Source organism: Dendropsophus ebraccatus, chromosome 2, assembly GCF_027789765.1.
Source record: "Dendropsophus ebraccatus isolate aDenEbr1 chromosome 2, aDenEbr1.pat, whole genome shotgun sequence".
Lineage (NCBI taxonomy): Eukaryota > Metazoa > Chordata > Amphibia > Anura > Hylidae > Dendropsophus > Dendropsophus ebraccatus.
This window is the reverse complement of record NC_091455.1, coordinates 148,848,225-148,874,143: the sequence shown is the minus strand read 5'-3', so window position 1 is coordinate 148,874,143 and position 25,919 is coordinate 148,848,225. Positions and strand designations below refer to the sequence as shown.

General features: G+C 44.9%; 1 protein-coding gene across 2 annotated transcripts in view; it reads right to left on the bottom strand.

Moving 5' to 3' along the window:
* Positions 1-25,919, bottom strand: part of STAC (SH3 and cysteine rich domain) — a 187,754-nt gene that overhangs the window by 45,600 nt on the left and 116,235 nt on the right. For both annotated transcript variants that reach the window (XM_069958472.1, XM_069958471.1), the window contains exons 4-5: positions 19,335-19,416; positions 12,258-12,373 (exon numbers count right to left, since the gene is read on the bottom strand). In XM_069958472.1, the coding sequence (XP_069814573.1) occupies positions 12,258-12,373; positions 19,335-19,416 (198 nt within the window). The remainder of the gene's footprint in view (positions 1-12,257; positions 12,374-19,334; positions 19,417-25,919) is intronic.

Genomic DNA, 25,919 nt, shown 5'->3' with positions numbered 1-25,919 from the left:
ACTTTAAGGCATGCATTTTAAAATTATATTCTTCCCATGGGAAAAAATGCCAACTCTCTCATTGGGTTGTTAAACACTGCAGTATAATAGGTTCAGCCCAAAAGCTATGCACACCTTTGGGCTATAACACACAACATAACATAATATTTCAGTAAAGAACGGACGCTGATTGCTATGGAATCAGCTTTCGTTCTTTATTTCAGGGACGGCATTGCATTGAAGTGCTGTGTTCACACATCGTTATGTTAATGCCTCTTCTTTAGAACGGGCGTTAAAATAGTGTACCTGCCTATTATTTAGCTATTCACACAATGTAAAGTCAGCCAGCAGCCGCACATTACATTGAAGTGAATGGCTAATTGATTTTAGGGCACAACCGACGGTACCTGCAAGTCAATGTTAAAAAAAGAACTTACCTGTAGCCGATACCTCTGTATTGGCTGCAGGAACGTCCTGAATGCTGCCCGGAAGCCAGCAGTCTAACAGCGTACATTGCTATGCAACGGACGCTGTTAAACATAGTGTGAACATAACCTTCCACTAATTTTTTTTATTGTTGATTTGTTTCCTGGTAGACAAAGCAACTTTCTAAATAGACTTTATTACAAATTCCCTACCATTTAGCTGCCACTCAAATAAAGGGACCTTGAGGCGGTTACAGCTCAAAGAGTAGTGTCATTGGAGGACAGTTCACACGGGCTGGAGATAAAGGGTGCAGCAGATACAAGGCTGTCGGAGAGGAGAATCATTTAGGCTGCGTACAGACATCCAGAGAAAATAGAGATCTTACAAGTTGCAGAGGCCATAGAATCAATAGTGAGCAACAAAAGGACAATATGAATGCTTTTCAAAGGTGCACGTAGGCTTTAACTCTTGTCTGCCATATGAATCATTTCCTATTTTTTTTTTTTAACTATATTTTTTACTACATGTAAATTTCCATTGGCACCATGGCAATATGTTCATCCATGTTTTTCTCTGCTTTTTCTGATTGTCCGCAGCAAGTAGTAACTCAACACAAGTTTAGAGACTATCTACTTATGTCATCAACTGGGACACATAGACTAAGCCTCAAGAAAGGATATCCAGGAAATCTGTTTTAATTGACAATAAATGAAATCTTAAACTGATGCCTTGACCATGAGCATGCCCTAACTTGCTTATTAATAACTGGCCTTATGGGTAGGTAATATTGCAGATTTTAGGAAAAGAAAGTATATCAGAATGAACTGGTTGTTTAATATCACTCCTACTTTTTAATTAGCAATATACGCTTATGTTTTCTTCAAATGCATTTTATTCGAAAACATACATAGAAGATACAAAAATAAGCACATTAAGGTAGGCAGCAAATATCAATATCAATTCACATGACAAGTACTTAAAATATACAGGGGGTGGGGGGGGGGGGGGGTTGTACAATGCTGTTGCAAATATGCATACAGATATTTGTACCTTTCTAAAAATAAAATTGTCATAATAAATGAATGACCTATCATACAGACACAGTAAAAGGTTAATATATACATGTGTTGGAAAAATCCACAAAACAAGCATAGCTGATGTTTTATCAATCTGAATAATGTTTTTTGTATTTGTAGAGTATTTGTAAAACCTTGATCACTTGTCCACAGTGTTCAAAATTCCAGTCTATGGTGCAGGAACATCATGCTTCCTAATATAAACAAAGATAGCCTTTATAACTGTAATTCAAAGTGAATCTGCCATCTGTAATTCACGTTCTAGGCTATGTTTCCACAAAGTCTTTTTGCTCAGTATTTTAGTCAGTATTTTTCAACCAATACCAAGAGTGGGTTAAAAACACACAAAGGCTATGTTCACACACAGTTAAAATAACATCTATGTCTATTGGATGGCCGCCATTTAATGGGAAATAATTGCTGTTATCTTTTCTAAAAAAAAATAAACATTATTTGCCGTTACATGATGGACATTTACTTAATTTAATGGTGGGTGATCATAACCTTTCTGTGTTTTTAACCCACTCCTGGTTTTGGTTGAAAAATACTGACCAAAATACTGAGCAAAAAACTGTGTGTGAACATAGCCTTACACAGATTAATAAACCTGGGCAAATGTGTGTGCTTATGGATGCTTTCCCCCAGATACTTTTTATAGCTTTTTTACCACTTTTGCCAATTCTGCATACAGTATAGATATATTTTTTTTAGTGCAAAGTCCTGTCCTGTTAACCATGGCTACATCTGTGTGTATATATATATATATATATATATATATATATATATATATATATATATATATACAGATGTAGCCAGGTGTATCACGAGTTGTAGACAGGGTTAACTTGATCACAACAACGCATTTAACCCTTTCAGGACGGGCCTAATTTTTGTTTTAGCGTTTTCATTTTTTCTTCCTTGTGTTTAAAAGGCCATAGCGCTTGGATTTTTTTCCCCTACAGACCCATATGAGACTTAATTTGTCCATACAATATGCTCTGAATCCAGAAAAAAATTATTGGTGCTGTGAAATTAAAAAAAAAAGGAATTTGTTTTCATTTTGGGGGGTTTCGTGTTTATGCCATTAGTTCTATAGTAAAACTGACATGTTATCTATCTTTCTCAAGTCAGTATGATTACAAAGATATGTAATTTATCTAACTTTTATTTTATCTGACTGCTTTTAAAAAGACGTATTAGTCTTACCGGTAAGACGGTTTCTCCGAAACCTTCACGACGGCACCACAGGAGTTAACTCTTACCCTAGGGACAGGAAAAGCACACAGCGAGAGGTTAAAAGCCCCTCCCCTTCCCCCAGACACCAGTGCATTATAACCAAGTCTTAGCACCACGTGAGTATCATAAATTAAATATATAATAAAGGGAGGGTTGTTGGTGCCGTCGTGAAGGTTTCGGAGAAACCGTCTTACCGGTAAGACTAATACGTCTTTCTCTCCTCACCTTCACGACGGCACCACAGGAGTAATACCAACAAATTACCTTAGGGAGGGACCACAGCTTGTAAAACTTTCCTACCGAACGCAAGATCTTAGTTGCGTTGCAGCTGTAGTCGATAGTGTCTTGTGAAGGTATGTGGTGTGGACCAGGTGGCTGCTCTGCAGATCTGTTCAATAGATGCACATGCCTTCTCTGCCCATTTTGTTGCTATCGCCCTTTTTTCCCCTTGTTCTTCCCTTGGAACTGGATAAAAAGGGTTTGATCCTTCCTCCATGGTTCACAGGTTCTTAAGTAGTGTAGAACCGCTCTTCTCACATCGAGGGAATGGAACTTGTGTTCTAAGTTAGATTTTGGTGATGAGCAAAAGGAGGGAAGGACTATGTCCTGAGATCTGTGAAAAGATGTTACCACTTTGGGTAAGAAATTTGGATCTGTTTTTAAGACAATCCTGTCTTCTTGTATCAGGCAGTAGGGTTCTCCAATTGTGAATGCCTGCATCTCTCCCACTCTTTTTGCAGATACTATTGCCACCAAAAAGGCGACTTTGTAAGAAAGAAATTTTAGGTCACAATCGGATAAGGGCTCAAAAGTATGTTGAGTCAGACCTTCAAGGACAATATTTAGGTCCCAGGGGGGAAGTAAATTCTTTACTGTAGGATTTTGTCTAACTGCACTCCTCATGAATCTCTGGACCCATCTATTTCCAGCAATGTTGTAATCATATATTGCCGATAAGGCTGAAATTTGCACTTTGAGTATAGCTGGTTTTAAGCCCTTGTTTAATCCTGCTTGAAGGAAATTAAGAATAAGCAGGATATTGGGATCAGCAGGAAAGGCCGATCGTGTCGGGCACCAAGAATTAAAGACTTTCCATATTTTTTAATAGATCTTTGAGGTGACTGGTTTCCTGCTATTCTGGATGGCGGAAATTACTGCATCTGAAATTCCTCTGCTTCTAAGCATCTCCCGTTCAGGATCCAGGCTGAAAGTTTCAGATTTGCTAGCCCTGGATGGAGAAGAGGACCTTGATGTAGGAGATCTGGATCTGTGGGAAGAAGAATAGGAGGTTCCAGGGCCATCTTCTTCAGCATCCCAAATCAAGCCTATTTGGGCCAAAAGGGGACAATCAAGATCACCGTCACCTCTTCCTTTAGGATTTTCTGTAATACTCTGGGTATTAGAGGAATTGGTAAAAATCCCTAGGCTAGGTCGAAGGTCCAAGGATGGGCCAGTGCATCTATCCCCAAGGGATTCCTTGTTGGTTGTAGCGAAAAAAAACTTTGCTATTTTCTTGTTTTTGTGGTTCGCAAAGAGGTCCACTTGTGGTAGGCCCCAATTCCCTATGATCACTCTGAAGATCGAATCCTTCCGGCTCCATTCTCCTGGCGATAGGACATGTCTGCTCAAGTAATCCACCTGGGAATTCTCTATTCACTGGAGATGAGTGGCTGTGATGGAGAGAAGATTGTCTTCTGCCCATTGAAAGATCTTGTCTGAGATGTATCTGAGAGAGTTCTGCTTTACACTCCCTTGGTGCCTTAAGTGAGCGACCCCCGTGGTATTGTCTGATAGCACATGTAGGTGAGATGCCTTCAAGGTATTTCTGGCCTGCTGTAAAGACATCCATACTGCAAGGAGTTCCCTGTAGTTGGATGATCTTCCGGTTGTCTCTGCAGTCCAAGTGCCTTGTAACAGGAGAGAGTCCACCTTCGCGCCCCAGCCGGACATGCTTGCGTCCGTCGTTAGGATTTTCTTGGAACCGGGTCCCAATGTACCCCTTCCCTTAGATTGGTAGGTTCAACCACCAGTCTAGGACTGACGCACTAGAAGTGGAATCTGCATTGTCTTGTCTAGTCCCCATTTCTGCTTGTTCCAGGAGGATAGAATTTGGGACTGGAGTGTTCTGGAATGTGCCTGACTCCAGGGCACGGCCGGAATACATGCGGTCATGGACCCCAGAACTGACATTGCCTCTCGGATACGACAAGCTTTTCTTAAGTCGATTGACGCCATCATGGCGTCTGATGGGATCAAGGGAGTCGTGCTCTTTATGGATTCCATCTTGAACCTTCTGTATCTCACATACTTGTTCACAGGTTTCAAGTTTATGATTAGTCTGTAAGTTCCATTGGGTTTGGGAACTAAGAATAGGTTCGAGTAGTGTCCCCTCCCCAGTTGTTTCACTGGTACCGGGATCACTACATTGGAGCTTATCAATTTCCTGACACTTTGGACAAGCTCCAACTGAAGAGAAAGAGAGGTTTGTTGGGAGATTCTGAATTTTTCGGAAGGAGATTGGACGAATTCTATTTTGTATCCATCTCGGATCACATTTATAACCCATTGATTTTTTGTGACTTCTATCCAAGACTCCCAGAACTTGGACAGTCTCCCCCCGACTGGGGCTGTGTCATTGTTTGTCCTTAGTATCTCGGGGCTTGAAAAAAATGTAGAATTTTTTACCCCCTTTGAGTAACTCCAACGACCTCTCTTAAATTTCCCTTTGTATCTTTCTTGATACTTGGGACGTTGGGTCTGCTCCTTTTTCTTCTGGCTTTTTCCTCTGAGAGAGCCTTTTTCTTGTCAGATGATTTTTCTAACAATTTATCAAGGGCTGACCCAAACACATATTTTCCATCGAATGGAAGCCCACAAAGCTTGGACTTAGAGGTATTATCTCCTGTCCAGTCCTTCAGCTATAGGGCCCGTCGGGCTGAGTTAATTAAGGCTCCGTCTTTGGCTGCGACCTTTATGGCTTCCGCTGAGGCATCTGCTAGGAAGCCTATATCGTCCTTTAGAAGAGGAAGGGAGTCGATTATCTTCTCCTTTGAAGTTCCACTCCTTAGATGTTCCTCTAACTGGTAATCCAGACATGGGATGCTCTAGCTACAAGTAGCAGCTATGTTATTTTTGGTAGAAAAGGTGACTGTTTCCCAGGACTTTTTCAATAAGCTCTTGTGTGGAGTCTTCGAAGGAGAGAATGATTGAAAAAAAAAAAAAACAAATCATGGGAACCTCCCATTCTTCAGTTTCCTCAGAATCAAAGGGGAGACGTTGTCTGATGTCTGAGGGAACTGCCATTCTCTTCAGGTTTTTTCCCATTCGTCGGCTATTAGATCCTTAATCGTCTTGTGGATAGGAAAGCCTAATTTTTTCTTTGCTCTAAGTCCTGCAAATAATTGGTCCGCAGCTGAGATCTTCTCCTGCTTCTCCTCAATACTTAATGCGCTCCTTACAGCCTTTAATAAAGGCGTAGTATGATCAGATGGAAAGAAGTATTTCCTTCTTGCTTCCTGAGTATCAGAAGCTTCAGACCGAGCCCCTGAGTCTGATATTTGTCCTGATTCCACCTCTGAGACTGAGGAGGTAGATGGGGACCGGTGTCTCTTAGATATAACTGACGACACATAGGAACCCGAGCATCCAGGTACTGCCATATCAGGAGACATGTCTACTGGTGGAGGCAAAATCCGGGCCTGAGGAGGAGGATTAGCAGGAGGAGGAAGATTTATTGTTGGTTCTGGGGCGGGAGCTGGAGCCATAGCCTGAGGGGCTGGAATAGAACCCTTTATTTCCTCTATATTCAGCTGTCTTATGTCAGATAAAAAGGATGATCTGTCCTCTTTTATCACTTCATTAATGCAGGCTGAACAAATATTCCGTTTGAAGGAAGATGGCAATCTAGCATTACAGTTGTTGCATTTCCTAGCAGATGGAGGGGGAGCCTTAGCTTTCTCCTTCTCTTTCTGAGTGGCTTCTTTCTCCTAGCATGAAACAGGAATTAGCCACATGGCAGGAGATTAGAGAAGCCCCACACCTGGTGAACCACAGCAGGTGAGCACCCAGAGAGAGAGAGAGGGTTGGACTAGGTAGAATGAAAAACACTGCACCACAACCCTCAGTGTAGCAAAATCTTTTGGCACACTTACCGCCGCTGGCGGATGCGAAGGCTTGTCTGCTGATGTGGAGCCTGAATCCATGGTGAATAGCAGACCTCAGGACGGGCGACCCGCAGAGAAGAGCCCGTCCTTTAAATGCACCGCTCAGCGTTCTCCAGGCTGCCGGAGCGCTCGCTTCCGGTCTGTGATGTCAGCGCGCCACGTACGTAACGTGGTGACGCACGTCAGGCCCCATGCCCCACTTGCGGCGGAATCAGTGCAGACCGGAAGTAGGCCGCGGCGTACCTCGAGTAGGCCACACGCCCTCCTGGAAGCCCGACTGGACCCGCTGCCACAGGGAAGGCTTGAGCCATGGCCCCGCGATCCCCACGTGTCCCGTCACATACAGAAATGGCGCGCAAAGCGGGCCTTTCCTTACCCCATCCAGATGCCTTTAGGAAAGGAAGGGGATGTACCCGATCGATCCCGCTGGTAAGGGGAATTGCTTCTTCAGGGGATCCTCCTCACTTTCACACGGATCCCCCACACCTCTCGTGCCTGCCCTTCAGGGACAGGAAAAGCACTGGTGTCTGGGGGAAGGGGAGGGGCTTTTAACCTCTCGCTGTGTGCTTTTCCTGTCCCTAGGGTAAGAGTTAACTCCTGTGGTGCCGTCGTGAAGGTGAGGAGAGAAAATTAAAACCTTTAAAAAAAAACTTAATGTGTTTAAAATTGTTCTATTCCCATCCTTATAACGCGTTTATCCTATGGTTTATGGGGCTATGTCAGATGTCATTTTTTGTGCCATGATTGGTTCTTTCTATCAGTACCTTGCTTGCATATATGCGACTTTCTGATAATTTTTTATTACAATTTTTCTTAATTTGATGTGACAAGAAATCCCTGCAGTATACGTAATACAGCAAAGACCGATTAGATCAGCGCTTTATTACTCTGGTCTACTGCAGACCAGATATGTTGATTGCCGAGCCGGGATCAGCGGCACTGCGACGCTGAGCCCTGGCCCAGTAAGAAGAAGGGATCTCCCCTCCGCGATCGCTTCACGGTGGGCGGGAAGATCCCCCCACTAGACACCAGGGAAAGGGCCACATCATACATTTAAATGCAGCTTTATTAAATTTTTTGCTCTAAAGGCACTTATGTTTTACATTGTGTAAAAGTATACTTCCTCAAATAACTATCCTTTGTACCTCCTTTCTTCAATATCCTCCCGATGAATACTTAGGCTTCTTTCCTATTCATCCCTCTCTGAGCCTATATTGCTCATTATAGTATTTTGGTCAGTAGAACCCACAGTGAAAGATGATAATGGAAGCAGCTTTTCTGTGTCTTAACCTACTCATGGTTTTGGTTAAAAATACTGACAGAAATACTATGTGTGAACCCAACCTTATGCCTAGGTCACACGTTTTGCAAATTTAGGGCCCATTGATTTCTATTGGGTTGTGTGTAGTTTAAAAGATCTGTAATGTTTGCCTAAAAAATTACTGTATAGCCTGAACTGTAATTGCAGCATGGATTCTCCCATAGAATTGGAACGTCCATGACTTGATGATGTTACAGAAGTATTGTCTGCAATGTCTGTAAAATATGTTTTAGTAATTCCGATATCACATATGTAGGTCCTCCTGAAAGCCATTATAACAAGTCACTTTCCCTTTTTATGATGTGTTGAAGGAAATAATAAATTAATTAACCACACCCATTTTCATAAATAAATAATATAGACTCACATCAAGATTGCTATTTTAGCGCATCTTCTCCATAACTGTTCATATTTAAACATGTGCTAGGTTTTAAGTCCACAGAAGTGCAGTATTGATTCAAACATATAAATAAGCTCAGTACTATAAAGCAGCTGTGCTCCAAAAATTTCAACTTTGCCAACACCTTGGAATGTATATGAGAATGTTTAAATAAATGAAGGTGAACATTAATGTCCAACTACAGTATAATAATACAATATTAATATTCTATAATAATACAATTGTAATTTGTTTTATAAAATTCTAATCAAATAATAACACAGAGCTGCTTTTATGTAAAATTGCTTAAAGGGGTACTCCAGCAGGGGGCAGGAGGTGGCTGAGAGAAAATACATCCACTCACCTCTCCGGATCCAGCGACGGGTCCTGTATCGTGGCGCTCCGGTCCCCGGTTCCCAGCCGCTTCCTGGTGTCTGACGCGGGCTCGAGACGTGACGTCTCAAGTCCGCTCAGCCAGTCAGCGACAGAGGCCGGATCCGTTTCAAGTCCGCTCAGATCCCGAGACGTCTCGTCACATCTCGAGCCCGCGTCAGACACCAGGAAGCGGCCGGGAACCGGGGACTGGAGCGCCGCAATATGGGCCCCGCCGCTGGTTCCGGGGAGGTGATTGGACGTCTTTTCTCTCAGCCACCTCCTCCCCGGCCAGATCCCAAAATAGCCCCCCCGCTGGAGTACCCCTTTAATGTATTCCTAATGGTGGCTCCAAAGTAGGTTGTTGTTGGTAGGGACGTTACAAAGTGATGACCCTTGTCATTCGTTCATATTAGGGGAGACAATCTATAAACACACAAAAACACAGAAAAATGCAACAGCTCACCGCAACAGCAAGATACAGACCCACCATGGACATGAAAATAATTAAAAGCAGCCCCCCCAACTGCCCAAAAAATTCCCACAAAAATAATGAGTCTCTTGGTTACTATTTGCAAACAGCGTAAACTGCCTCACCACGATAAGGTGGACTCATATCGAGGCAGACCCTACACTGTATGTACACTATGGCCTCTCCATGGCGTATAATACGCCTATGCTCTGGCCATGCAAGATCCGTCTAATACCTGCAAAAATAATTGCACCACCTGGGTGGCTTTTTTCCTTTTTTTTTCTGTGTTCCAGTTGGGGGAGTGGCTGCCTCTATTTGGTCGTGCACTCCACCTGTCTCACCCAGGTGGTGCAATTATTTTTGCAGGTATTAGACGGATCTTGCATGGCCAGAGCATAGGCGTATTATACGCCATGGAGAGGCCATAGTGTACATACAGTGTAGGGTCTGCCTCGATATGAGTCCACCTTATCGTGGTGAGGCAGTTTACGCTGTTTGCAAATAGTAACCAAGAGACTCATTATTTTTGTGGGAATTTTTTGGCCAGTTGGGGGGGCTGCTTTTAATTATTTTCATGTCCATGGTGGGTCTGTATCTTGCTGTTGCGGTGAGCTGTTGCATTTTTCTGTGTTTTTGTGTGTTTGCAATTTCAGCCATGGCAACGTGCTCCTGCCTAGTGTGAACAGTGTTCTAGGAGAGCTGACCAAATTTTTTTCCTTTTTTTTTCTGTGAGACAATCTATACTTCTGCATACATTTCAGCTAAAAACATCAGCCTTCTCTAAAGAGTTTGGACTCCCATCAGTCCATAGTCAGACCTATTGTGTACAAATGGAGGAAGTTAAAGACCATTTATACCATTAGGTTACCATTAATCCTCACAGTAGTTTTGCTCAGTATTTTTTAACCAAAACCAGGAGTGGATTGAAAACACAGGCTATGTTCACACACAGTTGAAATTTAATGGATGGTCACCACTTAACGGCAAATAACGGCCATTATTTTAAAACAACACTCATTGTTTTAAAATAACAGTAATTATTTGTCTTTACATAATGGCCATCCACTGTGTAAACATAGCCTTTTTGTGTTTTTAATCCACTTCTGGTTTTGGTTGAAAAAAATACTGTGGTAACATAGCCTTAATATAATAAATGAGGTCAATGAGGTTAAAAAGGAACCAATAAATAAAGTATTATGTCAGTACATTTGACCATCAAAAAACATGGGTCATGCAGCAAGACCGTGTACACGACTAAGCACAAGTCATTCTACAAAACAATGGTTAAAGAAGAGTATGGTTGTAGAATAACCTGAAGAGAGAAGTTCATGGGAGGAAAGTTAGGAGGCTGTTTTGTACAGATAAATGGGTTAAATTCCTTCAAGCCCATGTGAAGGACGAATCAGCAATAACCAGAAACATTTAGATGTAGTTTTTGGTCACATAAGTGGTCCATATACTTAAAGCAAAGATTCACATTCTTACATGCTTAGATACAGTATATGTGATTTTGAATCATAATTCTCTATAGATAAATGACCAAGACTAATGTTATTACTCATTTGTTTGATTTAGTTCCCTTGATCTTTTAGTACTTTTTAGTATCTCATACAGTTTTAGGTCAAATTTATGCAGAAATAGGCTGGGTTCACACTACGTATATTTGAGGCTGTATGTTTGAGGCTGTATAGCAACCAAAACCAGGAGTGGATTAAAAACACAGAAAGGCTATGTTCACATAATGTTGTAATTGAGTGGATGGCCGTCATTTAATTGCAAATATTTGCTGTTATTTTAAAACAACGGCTGTTATATTGAAATAATGGAAGTTATTTACCGTTATATGGCGGCCATCCACTCAATTTCACCATTGTGTGAACATATCCTTTCTGGGTTTTCAATCCACTCCTGGTTTTGGTTGCTATGAGGACCTGACATGAGGACCAAATACTGCCTGAAATATACATAGTGTGAACCCAGCCATATAGAGAATTCGATAGGGTTCACAAATAGTGTTATCAAATAGAGGGTTTCCTTCCTCTTATGCCAGAACGGCGTAGGGAGCTGCGGGGGGTTGCCCATGCAATCATTAGACTTTAAAAGACAACAATCAGCCAACATCGTGCATGTCAATTGATTGCTGTCTTTTACTACACAAAGCGATTATTGGCCTCAATGGCCAATAATCGACCAAATGCGGTTGATCACTTTGTGTAAGGATTATCCCGAAGGCCTTTAAATACTCCTAAATGACTATATAATGTCATAGAATAAAACACTGCCACTTCTGAATATAGTAAGTGTGCTAACTTTGTTCACTCATTATTATCTTTTTATTTCATTGCTATGCTTTTTTTCTGCCAATATAAAGTAAAAATCAAAATATTATAAAATTAAAAGATTTTTTGCAAGCACAAAACGAGCTATCGTACGGCTAGCAAAAATCTAGATAGATAGATACATAGATGAGTTAATGTAACTTTTTTCTAAAATGGTATATTTACGTAAAGTAGTATTTTATTAGAGATATACAAAACCACAAAGCAACTAAAGTGGGAGTTTATTGATTTGCCACATGACTAGAAATTCCCTTGACTCTTGCTAGGTGAGTTTGCCTTAACAGCTGGCTGTTAGAAAAATATATCCTCAAAGACCAAAACATCAGTATAGTTAGCAAATATAGAATGTGCTCCAAATGGTAAAGATCGGCTATAAAATACTATATAAAACTGATTTTCTAAATTTATCATCTAAAGTGCTAATTAATTCATTACAAGATATTAGGCAAAATACTATGCAGGAAATAGTAACATTAATTGAAACAAACTATTACAGAGCTCCTATTGGGCGAGTCGGACCCACTTCCAGAGCTGCTCTTCTTATTTTTCTGTGCCAAAGAGGTTCCAAATCGGAGGGTTTCATACACAGGATCCACTTTGTTTCCACAAGCTGTAAAACACAAAATATATTATGCTACATTAGTCTGAAAACATCTTTTCATATGCTGACCTCAAACAAAACCTATTTCATTAACAAAAAATACAATACAATAAGGTTTTATCTGGAAAGCATGCAGTGTTTTTGCTGTCTGGTTCTGCTGATGGGTCTTACTGAATGCATTATGTGTGCTCCATTCAGGGTAAATTCAGGCAAGTGATACCCATTGTGCCAGTTGCCCAGTAAAAGGCAAGTGATACCTATTGTGCCAGTAGCCCAGTAAAAGGCATGTGATACATATTGTTCCAGTAGCCCACAAAAAGGCACATCATATGCTCTACAGATGCACATTGGAATCATGTACGACCGAAATGGGTGAACATTGCCGTAAAGCGTTCGCAAATATTTTTCCTTTGCAACTGCGGAGAGTGGCATTATACTGCGTTTTTGGGGTGTTGGGTGCACCCAGGCATGCTCCCCCTAATGTCCCAGTGTCATTCCGGAGGTGTTCGCATCGTTTAGGGAGGTTTCATGGGGGACTTGGTGACCTCCAAGTGGTCGAATTTTGATTTCCAAGTGCTGAGAATTTTTTTCCCATAGACTATAATGAGATTGAATATTCATTCGAATAGTCGAATCTCGGTGCCTATTCGATTTGAATTCTCGAAAGTCGAATATTTCACTACTCGCTCATCTCTACCTCGAAGATGTTTGTGGGAAAACCCCTTTAGGCTATGTTCACACAATGGGGGACATGTATCAAGTGATGAAATTAGTTTTTTTGGCGGAAAGTGCCCATTTGCGCATGATTTTATTCGCAAATGGCCGTTTTGCAAATAAAATATTCGCAAATTGGCACTTTCCGACGGGTACGCCGGGGGGGGGGGGGGGGGGGGGGGGGGGGCGCAGATTCATCATTGTTTTCTCGTAAAGATAAGCAGGAAACCTACTCCAGCTCTCAGCCGGCGTAGGTTTCCTGCCGTGCGCCCTGGCGCGCACTGAATTTATGTAGAGGCAGTCCGTCTCTACATAAATCTCTACATAAATCTCGGTAGGTATTTTTAAAAACGTCGGACTTAATAAATGTCCCCCAATGTCTTTATTTTCGGTATCATGGCCGTTTTTTTGGAATGGTCATCATCTTGGCCAGCTGCTGTCGTCAGTGGCGGATTAAATGTACCCTGGGCCCTGGGCTGTCCACCCAACCTGGGCCCTCTTCCCCCCCCCCCAGTCAATCTGCCCACATTATGATCCGCTACTGCCCCCCCCCCCACGCTGTCCCCAAAAAACACTGCCTGCCTCCCCTCCCTGCTGACCCCAATAAACATAATGTTTGGTCCCTTGCTGCTACCCCCAGTAAGCATTGCCCACCCCACTTCCGCTGCCCCCAATAAACATATTGCCAACTCACCCTGATGTTGCGCGCCCCCCCCCCCAAGGTCACAGCAGCACAGAGGATGTCAGGAGAGGAGGGGGCTGATCGTATAGGGGAGGTCACAGCAGCACAGAGGATGTCAGGAGAGGAGGGGGCTGATCTTATAGGGGAGGTCACAACAGCACAGAGGATGTCAGGAGAGGAGGGTGCTAATCATATAGGAGAGTCCTAGCAGCACAGAGGATGTCAGGAGAGGAGGGGGCTGATCTTATAGGGGAGGTCAAAGCAGCACAGAGGATGTCAGGAGAGGAGGGGGCTGATCTTATAGGGGAGGTCAAAGCAGCACAGAGGATGTCAGGAGAGGAGGGGGCTGATCTTATAGGGGAGGTCACAGCAGCACAGAGGATGTCAGGAGAGGAGGGTGCTGATCTTATAGGGGAGGTCACAGCAGCACAGAGGATGTCAGGAGAGGAGAGTGCTGATCTTATAGGGGAGGTCAAAGCAGCACAGAGGATGTCAGGAGAGGAGGGGCCTGATCTTATAGGGGAGGTCAAAGCAGCACAGAGGATGTCAGGAGAGGAGGGGGCTGATCTTATAGGAGAGGTCACAGCAGCACAGAGGATGTCAGGAGAGGAGGGGGCTGATCGTATAGGGGAGGTCACAGCAGCACAGAGGATGTCAGGAGAGGAGGGGGCTGATCTTATAGGGGAGGTCACAACAGCACAGAGGATGTCAGGAGAGGAGGGTGCTAATCATATAGGAGAGTCCTAGCAGCACAGAGGATGTCAGGAGAGGAGGGGGCTGATCTTATAGGGGAGGTCAAAGCAGCACAGAGGATGTCAGGAGAGGAGGGGGCTGATCTTATAGGGGAGGTCAAAGCAGCACAGAGGATGTCAGGAGAGGAGGGGGCTGATCTTATAGGGGAGGTCACAGCAGCACAGAGGATGTCAGGAGAGGAGGGTGCTGATCTTATAGGGGAGGTCACAGCAGCACAGAGGATGTCAGGAGAGGAGAGTGCTGATCTTATAGGGGAGGTCAAAGCAGCACAGAGGATGTCAGGAGAGGAGGGGCCTGATCTTATAGGGGAGGTCAAAGCAGCACAGAGGATGTCAGGAGAGGAGGGGGCTGATCTTATAGGGGAGGTCAAAGCAGCACAGAGGATGTCAGGAGAGGAGGGGGCTGATCTTATAGGCGAGGTCACAGCAGCACAGAGGGTGTCAGTAGAGGAGGCTGCTGGTCTTATAGGGGAGGTCACAGCAGCACAGAGGATGTCAGGAGAGGATGGTGCTGATCTATAGGGGAGTTCCCAGCAGCACAGAGGATGTCAGGAGAGGAGGCTGCTGGTCTTATAGGGGAGGTCCCAGCAGCACAGAGGATGTCAGGAGAGGAGGGTGCTGATCTATAGGGGAGGTCAAAACAGCACAGAGGGTGTCAGGAGAGGAGGGTGCTGATCTATAGGGGAGGTCACAGCACCACAGAGGATGTCAGGAGAGGAGGGGGCTGATCTTATAGGAGAGGTCACAGCAGCACAGAGGATGTCAGGAGAGGAGGGGGCTGATCGTATAGGGGAGGTCACAGCAGCACAGAGGATGTCAGGAGAGGAGGGGGCTGATCTTATAGGGGAGGTCACAACAGCACAGAGGATGTCAGGAGAGGAGGGTGCTAATCATATAGGAGAGTCCTAGCAGCACAGAGGATGTCAGGAGAGGAGGGGGCTGATCTTATAGGGGAGGTCAAAGCAGCACAGAGGATGTCAGGAGAGGAGGGGGCTGATCTTATAGGGGAGGTCAAAGCAGCACAGAGGATGTCAGGAGAGGAGGGGGCTGATCTTATAGGGGAGGTCACAGCAGCACAGAGGATGTCAGGAGAGGAGGGTGCTGATCTTATAGGGGAGGTCACAGCAGCACAGAGGATGTCAGGAGAGGAGAGTGCTGATCTTATAGGGGAGGTCAAAGCAGCACAGAGGATGTCAGGAGAGGAGGGGCCTGATCTTATAGGGGAGGTCAAAGCAGCGCAGAGGATGTCAGGAGAGGAGGGGGCTGATCTTATAGGCGAGGTCACAGCAGCACAGAGGGTGTCAGTAGAGGAGGCTGCTGGTCTTATAGGGGAGGTCACAGCAGCACAGAGGATGTCAGGAGAGGATGGTGCTGATCTATAGGGGAGTTCCCAGCAGCACAGAGGATGTCAGGAGAGGAGGCTGCTGGTCTTATAGGGGAGGTCCCAGCAGCACAGAGGATGTCAGGAGAGGAGGGTGCTGATCTATAGGGGAGGTCAAAACAGCACAGAGGGTGTCAGGAGAGGAGGGTGCTGATCTATAGGGGAGGTCACAGCACCACAGAGGATGTCAGGAGAGGAGGGGGCTGATCTTATAGGAGAGGTCACAGCAGCACAGAGGATGTCAGGAGAGGAGGGGGCTGATCTTATAGGAGAGGTCACAGCAGCACAGAGGATGTCAGGAGAGGAGGGGGCTGATCTTATAGGGGAGGACACAGCAGCACAGAGGATGTCAGGAGAGGAGGCTGCTGGTCTTATAGGGGAGGTCCCAGCAGCACAGAGGATGTCAGGAGAGGAGGGTGCTGATCTATAGGGGAGGTCAAAACAGCACAGAGGGTGTCAGGAGAGGAGGGTGCTGATCTATAGGGGAGGTCACAGCACCACAGAGGATGTCAGGAGAGGAGGGGGCTGATTTTATAGGAGAGGTCACAGCAGCACAGAGGATGTCAGGAGAGGAGGGGGCTGATCTTATAGGAGAGGTCACAGCAGCACAGAGGATGTCAGGAGAGGAGGGGGCTGATCTTATAGGGGAGGACACAGCAGCACAGAGGATGTCAGGAGAGGAGGGTGCTAATCCTTATAGATGCTCCCCCTCTTTATAGATGGTCCCCCTCTTTCCCCCTTATAGATGGTCCCCCTCTTTTCCCCTTATAGATGGTCCCCCTCTCTCCCCCCTTATAGATGGTCCCCCTCTCTCCCCCTTTATAGATGGTCCCCCTCTTTTCCCCTTTATAGATGGTCCCCCTCTTTCCCCCCTTTATAGATGGTCCCCCTCTTTCCCCCCTTTATAGATGGTCCCCCTCTTTCCCCCCTTTATAGATGGTCCCCCTCTTTTTCCCTTTATAGATGGTCCCCCTCTTTTTCCCCCTTTATAGATGGTCCCCCTCTTTTTTCCCCTTTATAGATGGTCCCCCTCTTTTTCCCCCTTTATAGATGGTCCCCCTCTTTTTTCCCCTTTATAGATGGTCCCCCTCTGCTCCCCCCCCTTATAGATGGTCCCCCTCTGCCCCCCCTTATAGATGGTCCCCCTCTGCTCCCCCCCTTATATATGGTCCCCCTCTGCTCCCCCCCCCTTATAGATGGTCCCCCTCTGCTTCCCCCCCCTTATAGATGGTCCCCCTCTGCTTCCCCCCCTTATAGATGGTCCCCCTCTGCTCCCCCCCTTATAGATGGTCCCCCTCTGCTCCCCCCCTTATAGATGGTCCCCCTCTGCTCTCCCCCCCTTATAGATGGTCCCCCTCTGCTCCCCCCCCCTTATAGATGGTCCCCCCCCTTATAGATGGTCCCCCTCTGCTCCCCCCCTTGTAGATGGTCCCCCTCTGCTCTCCCCCCCTTATAGATGGTCCCCCTCTGCTCCCCCCCCCCTTATAGATGGTCCCCCCCCTTATAGATGGTCCCCCTCTGCTCCCCCCCCTTATAGATGGTCCCCCTCTGCTCCCCCCCTTATAGATGGTCCCCCTCTGCTCCCCCCCCTTGTAGATGGTCCCCCTCTGCTCCCCCCCTTATAGATGGTCCCCCTCTGCTCCCCCCCCTTATAGATGGTCCCCCTCTGCTCCCCCCCCTTGTAGATGGTCCCCCTCTGCTCCCCCTCCCTTATAGATGGTCCCCCTCTGCTCCCCCCCCTTGTAGATGGTCCCCCTCTGCTCCCCCCCTTATAGATGGTCCCCCTCTGCTCCCCCCCCTTGTAGATGGTCCCCCTCTGCTCCCCCCCTTATAGATGGTCCCCCTCTGCTCCCCCCCCTTGTAGATGGTCCCCCTCTGCTCCCCCCCTTATCGATGGTCCCCCCCTGCTCCCCCCCCTTGTAGATGGTCCCCCTCTGCTCCCCCCCTTATAGATGGTCCCCCTCTGCTCCCCCCCTTATAGATGGTCCCCCTCTGCTCCCCCCCCTTGTAGATGGTCCCCCTCTGCTTCCCCCCCTTGCACAGCAGTCAGTAAATAAATAAAAAAAACACAACTCACCTGCCATCCGTTCCCCCGTCGATCCTCTCGGCTCCTGGTCTGTCCCCGGCTGCCTCCGGCTGATGTGCGGCTGCCGGGGGTGTCTTGTCCTCTCCTCGGCAGCGCGCGCATCACACAGCTCACTGTGCCGCCTGGGCCCTGACTTCCGGTACAGAGCGTCTCTAACGTGCGCTCTTAATACCGGAAGTCAGGGCTTAGGTGGCACAGTGAGCTGTGTGATGCGCGCGCTGCCGAGGAGAGGACAAAACACCCACGGCAGCCGCACATCAGCCGGAGGCAGCCGGGGACTCCTGTGACCGCAAGCGAAATAATGCTTACGGTCACAAGAGTGCAGTGGTGGGCCGGGCCGCAGCGGCGTGGGCGGATTATAATGTGGGCGGCGCGGCATGGGCCCCCCCGGAGCCTCGGGCCCCGGGCGGCCGCCCAAACCGCCCACATTATAATCCGCCACTGGCTGTCGTCAGCTGTACTTTATATTGTGTGCACAACTATTTTCTATGGTCACTGTTCACTGAACTGCGTCTGTAAAAATAGACATGCTTATTATTTTCTACAGCCACAATTTAACAACGGCTGTAGTGTATACTGTGTGTATACACTATAGCTGTTGTTGCATTGAAATCAATGCAAACATATTAATTTCATTATTTTATTATTTTTTTTTGCAACCATGGCTGTTATTTGCTCTCATGTGTGTGAACATAGCCTAAAGTAAAAATAGTAATTTTATGAGTGGAGATGTGTAATTTAGCTGTCTAGCGTTCCCTTAGTGTAATGATGGCTGTTGGTACATTACTCTAGTTTGGGTTTACTAATTGGAAGAAAATAATTGTCATGATCATTATTTTGACCTCTGTAATGATAAAGTCCGTTATTCAATACATTGTGTGCATTGGAGTCAGTTACATTGCGGCAATAACGGACGTTATCATTGCAAAAGCGGACATTTTTTCTGAAATCAATGCAAACATATTAATTTCATTATTTATTTATTTTTGCAACCATGGCTGTTATTTGCTGTCATGTGTGTGAACATAGCCTAAAGTAAAAATAGTAATTTTATAAGTAGAGATGTGTAATTTAGCTGTCTAGCGTTCCCTTATCATTACCCTTACGGACGTTATCATTGCAAGAGCCAACGTTTTTTCTCTATTTTTGACGTTGTATGAACACAGCCATATGTAGAGGAATTTGGGCCAAATAATTAAATGCCCCTCTGAAAAGAGAGATACTTGGCAGACAAAATAGACAGCACAAATCCAAGTAGCCTTTTTTTCCCCCAGTAACATAAAATATATTCTTGCGTTACAAGACAAATGATACAAATAGATGCAGTATAGAAACAATACAAAAGGAATACTCACCAATAGGCATGACTTCTTTGATACATCCAAACTGCTCGTGTATAAGTAACGGAGAACTGTAGTAGCGTCGAAAACCTTTTGGCTAAATGCAGCCATAGCGGAAATAAAAAGAAAGGAAAAAAAACATATATAGTTATTCCAGATTAAAACCAAAATGTAATAAAGTTGCAACAAGTTTAAAGAGAAAGTTAAGTGGTCATGCTCATGTGAAGCACTAGGTACTATATGCCATTATTTTCAATTGTCATTAGAGATGAGCGAACCAAAAAAGCTGAACCAGGGTTTGTTTCAAACTTCTGCAAAAGTTTGGTTCCTTAATGCACCAAACTTTTTGACAGTTTAGTTGAGCCTTTAACAAAATGCTGGTTTAAAACGTTTAAAACAGAGCTGGTTGAGAATGTCACTTTCCATGAACACCTGGGTAAAAGGGACCACAATATAGTGAATTTTAGCTTGAAGTCAGTAGCGAACTATAATACATAGGTCCATTTTAGGCGGTAGCCCGGAGCCCTGAGCTTCTGGGGGGGGGCCATGGCAACCCAAACAGACTTTCAGTGATGTATTCAGTATCTCCTGGCTACAGTTCTGCCATGATTTGCAAAAACAAAACAAAACAGTTTTTTACTGCAATTTTGCACAAATCATAATATTATCTATCCTGTACTATGAACACTACGCTAGTGCTGTCATAGTTACAGTGAGGTGGTGGTGGTGGTGGTGGGGGGGGCAGGCTTGGTGAACAGCCTGGGGCCTATGGTAAAATTAACCTGCCCCTGCTTGAAGTATAGAAAACATAGACATGTTGGGAGGGCAAAAATGTTTAATTTTAAAATGGCCAATTTTCCTGGGTTAAGGGCAAAAGTTGAGGGCATAGACTGGGAGCAGCTGCTGTGAAATACGGATACAGATAAATGGGAAATCTTCAAATCCACATTAAATAACTGTATTGCTAAATGTATTCCTATGGGTAACAAATACAAACTATTAAAATCAAATCCCACATCAGCTGAGGTTAAAATGGGCTATAAATGACAAAAAGGGCATTAAAAAAATACAAATCAGAGGGGTCAGCTGTAGCCTTTAAACATTACAAAGACCTTAACAAAATATGTAAAAAGGTAATAAAAGCAGCAAAAATTTACAATAAAAGGAAGGTGGCCATAGATAGCAAAAGAAACCCCCCCCAAATTCTTTAAATATGATGATGATGATGATGATGATGATGATGATGATGATGATAATAATATATTTTATAAATGCATAAAACCTAGGGCAAAGCATGTAGAACTCCTGAATAATGGTGACGGTGAGTTAATAACTGGGTATCAGGAAAAAGCTAAGTTACTGAATGATGGATTACACCCCAGAGTTCTTAGGGAACTTAGTTCTGTAATTTTTTTACCCTTGTATGAAATATACAGTGATTCTTTGGTGACTGGTGTCATGTCGTGGGACTGGCGTAAGGCAAATTTAGTGCCAATCTTCAAAAAGGGCTCTAGGTCCTCCCCAGGTAACTATAGACCTGTAAGCTTAACGTCCATTGTGGGGAAACTATTTGAGGGGCTTATAAGGGACTACATCAAGGAATATGAAGGGGGTAATAGTATTATAAGTGAAAACCAACATGGTTTTACTAAGGATAGAAGCTGTCAAGCCAGCGTAATATGTTTTTATGAAGAGGTGAGTAGAAGCCTGGATAGGGGGGTGGCTGTGGATAAAGTGTTCCTAGATTTTGCAACAACATTTGTCACGGCCCCTCATGGGCATCTGATGGGTAAGTTAAAGGGGTATTCCCCCCAAAATTATTTTTGCATTAATACGCTGCTCACCCGTAGCTTTCCATCTTTCTAATATAAAGTTATTACGGATTCTGCACAGTTTTGCTGTTATCCAGCTGCATTCACCTCCATGGATTGCAGAGAATCATCAGACCTCAGTCCACACCAACACAGCTCCCTGCTCCTGGCCCCCACCCTCCGTGTCGGCATCACGTGTCCTCAGTCCCAGCACAGTGAAGTGACTGAGAACACTGATGCGGTGGCTGCTGTTACAGAGGGAGACAGTGATCAGTGCAGCTGTGACTGCATCCCTCTCTAACAGCAGCCACCCGGTCACCCCCAGCCCAGAGCTCACCCCCTGTGTCCAGAGCCTCCTGGCAGCACTCACCCGGAGCACACAGCCCCCTGGCCCACAACCAACCGCCCCCCCCGCGGCATCCCGCAGCTCAGCACCCCCCCCCCCACCGCGGCAATCTCTGCCCCCCCATCCCCCGGCAATCGCCCGTGGCTAGCTCCGCCCCCCCCGCAAACACTCGCGGCTAGCTTCGCCCCCCCCCGCAATTGCCCGCGGCTAGCTCCGTCACCGCCAACTCAGCTCTGCTACGCCGTCACCGCCAACTCAGCTCTGCTACGCTTCACCGCAAACTCAGCTCTGCTACACTGTCATCATCTCCATCATTGTCTCAGCTCTGCTACTTCACCATCATCAGGCAGAAGCATTGCATGATGGGAAATGTAGTTTTCTATCTTGGTTATAGATCGGCTTTTAGAAAAACTTGTAACTTGAGAACGGTAGCAGCTAGAAAGATGGGAGACGGCTCAAAATACTCAGGGGGACTTGGTGAGTAAGGCCAGCTAGGTTTGGGAGCATTAAATTTTTTTAGCTCTTGGGGGGAATACCCCTTTAAGGTCTATGGGTTTGGAAAGTTTAATCTGTAACTGGATTGAAAACTGGCTTAATAATAGTACCCAGAGAGTGGTGGTCAATGATTCCTACTCTGAATGGTCCTCGGTCATAAGTGGTGTACCCTAAATGTCAGCACTGGGCCCCCTTCTGTTTAACTTGTTTATTAATGATATTGAGGATTGAATTAACAGCATTTGGGGAGATTTATCAAACATGGTGTAAAGTGAAATTGTCTCAGTTGCCCCTAGCAACCAATAAGATTCCACCTTTCATTTTACAAAGAGTCTTTTAGGAATAAAAGGTGGAATCTAATTGGTTGCTAGGGGCAACTGAGCCAGTTTCACTTTACACCATGTTTGATAAATCTACCCCAATGAGTGTTTGGGAGTCCACTTAGCAAATGAGGTTTAATGTGGATAAATGTAAAGTTATGCACCTGGGTACTAATAACATGCATCATATGTCCTAGGGGGAGTTACACTGTAAGGGTCGCTGATAGAGAAGGATCTGGGTGTAATTGTAGATAATAGACTAAAGTACAGCACACAACGTCAGTCAGCGGATATAATATTATAAAGCTTTGGTGCGGCCTCATCTGGAGTATGCTGTCCAGTTTTTGGCCCGATTCATAGAAAGGATGTTCTAGAGCTGGAGAGGGTACAAAGATGGGCAACTAAACTAATAAGGGGAATGGAGCATCTTAGTTATGAGGATAAATTAATAGAACTAAATTTGTTTAGTCTTGAGAAAAGACATTTATGTGGAAATATGATTAGTTTATTTAAATGTAAAAATGGCCCTAAGATAAGAGGGCACTACCTCTGCCTGGAGAAAAGAAGGTTCAATCTCTGGAGTCAACAAGCCTTCTTTACCATGAGAACATTGAAACTAAGAACCAGTCTACTCAAGGATCTAGTCACAGCAAAAACAGTAGAGGGCTTCAAAACAGGCTTAAATAAGCTCTTAGAACAGAATCAGATAAATGCATATGTATAGTATCTACCCATCATCCCTTCCCTCCATCTATCCCCTCCTTGGTTGAACTTGATGGACAAGTGTCTTTTCTCAACCGTACTTTGTAACTACGTAACTATGTTTTTAAACTGTTTTCGGACAGTGGCATGAGCCTGAGATTATCCCTAATCCCTTTTTTGAGTGTAATTTCTTCTAAAAGTCTTTTATAGATGGCCACTCCCCTTCAATATAGTGTAGCAGGGAACAGAAAGTTGCTGGAGAAGAATATGGATAGAGCAGTGAAGGAGAGAGAGAGAGAAAGAGAGAGAAAGGAACGTTATAGGTTCAGGCAGGGCAATTTAGAGTAGGCTGCAGTGAGGCAGCACTGCTTTAGTGTAGAAGCTGTCCCTCTGTTTATTTATTGACCGACTGAGGCACTTTCAGGTTACAACAGTTTTCAGTGATTAGTGTGTGACACTGTGCATACTGTTCCCAACAACATTTTTGCTGTCTATCTTTGGTAAATTTAACCCACTAAAGCCGGTGGCATATTATGTCCATTCCCTGTTTGAATATATTTTTGCACTGCCCTTAGTGTCATATAAAGGAATAATGTCCTTTCTGGCCATCTAGGGTGAAGTTAACCCACAGAGGCATGTGGCATATTACATCCATTCCCTGTTTGGATAAATTGTGGCACTGTCCTAAGTGTCATATCAACCAATAAAGTCTTTTCTTGCCATCTGGGAAATTAACAGAAGTACAGTACAGTAGTGGTGATCATGATTAAAGCGACTCTGTACCCACAATCTGACCCCTCCAAACCTCTTGTACTTTTAGATAGCTGCTTTTAATCCAAGATCTGTCCTGGGGTCCGTTCGGCAGGTGATGCAGCTATTGTCCTAAAAAACAACGTTTAAACTAGCAGCCCCGTGCCCAACGGCCAGGGCTTAGAATGTCTATGCATTAGGCTGGCACAATCTCTCTGTCCCTCCTCACACTGGGAATGCTCCAGGCAGATTATCTCCTATTCGTCAGCTGTGTGAATACTGAACATGGGCTGGATCGTTAAGGCACCTGTGCAATGTTCAGACAGGAGAAAATGTTCCAGTGGCATTCCTAATGATGAAGAGGGTGGGGAGGAGGGACAGAGGGGTGGTGCTAAGTTAGGGCACAGATACTCCCATTGGGCACAGGCTGCAAGTTTAAAAGTTGTTTTTTAGGACAATAACTGCATCACCTGCCAAACGGACCCCAGGACAGATCTTGGAATAAAAACAGCAATCCGAAGGTACAAGTGGTTTCGGGGGGTCAGATTGTGGGTACAGAGTCGCTTTAAGTGCAGTCGCGTGAAATGCATTGGTCCATTTGTAAACACCATGTTTTAACTAATATTTACTAAAGTTATGTTTTAACAACTATGTCTGGAGTGCCGGGATCCACACCCTGATTTTTGCTGAACTCTGATGTTACTCGTGCCTAGCCACTGGATGCCTGTGCACCCTCCACCCTTCTAGCTGCGGCAAGTGGAAAACATTAAGGTGAGCTAAATCCCTATAATTATTTCAGTCAGGAAAACCCATCCAGGAGACCGTTACCCCCAGGCAGCGGCAGAAGTCAACAGCCAGTACACACCTCACCTGCCACTAAGGGTTGACAATACAGTTCTCAAGTTTGGCAGGTTTTTTTTTTATAGTTCAAAGGTTTTTTGATAGTTCAAAGGTTTTTTGATAGTTCAAAGGTTTATATCTTCCTTCACTAGACTGCTGATAAAGTTGTCATGCAAGCTCTGCACACATTTCAGCCATTCATACTCTGCACGAAACACCTTCCTCCAAATTCAATGGCAGAGCAGTCTACTAGAATGTCGACTGATCTGTGGCATGCTGACTGGCTGTACGAACAGAGATCTGCTGTGTCAGACGTCCTCATGAGAAATTCAGGCAGCTTCATGCTGAACTGCAATTTCCATGTTACACATTGGCAGATGATGCATGATGCCTGTAAATTGCTTGCACCCTTTGAGGGTGCCACTCTTTTCGTCAGCCAGAATGACTATGGCATGAATGAATGTCATTACCTTGCTTAATGTCCTGGAAACTTCACTTTTAAACGTGGTCAATGAGAGGACCCAGACCAGTCCATTAATTTTCAACTTTAACCTGAGTCAGGAGATGGATCAAGTGGGGGTGGAGAAGGAGGAGGCAGAGGAGGATTTATACAGCCAGTCTCTTAAAACACCGGAAAGAATGGGAAATAGAGACAGTCCGTGACCCTCTTGCGAATGGCAACATGGTCCGACAGTCGCACTGACACAATCCGAAGGAGGAATGACTATTGGCTGGCCACTCTGCTTGATACCTGATACCTGCGGAAAATGGCCGCATTTTTCCACTTACCATGAACTTTTGGGCCTGCATTTTTCCACTTTCTGTGAACTTTTGGGCAGTCACTTGGTTGAGGCATTTCATCACAACCAGGATAGCATTGGATTTTAAAACGCCTGTGCCTGATGTAAAAGAACTAATTTAACACCAAGCATTCAGGCACATGACAGACAGTATCTATCCAAGTCCTCATTACCATATGTGCCAACCAAAAGTAATCTTTAAAAAAAAAAATAAAGTAATGTTCCCCCTTAGACCCTAAATTATCTCATTATCCTTTAAAAAAAATCCCCAAAATCGATTCAGAAACATGTCATCAACCCCAACACTGCTGATCCACCAACGTCCACTGGTGTCCAGGGAAAAAAATCATTTTGGGTCACTGATTCCCTAACATCCACTGCTTTCCTGGGAGAAAATACAATTTTACGCTGCTGATCCAGTGATGTGAACTTCTGTCCTGGGAGAAAACTTCTTTTTATGTCGGTGATCCACCACATCCACTGCTGTCCTGACAGAAAGCATTACTTTTCAACACTTATCCACCAAAACAGTCAGT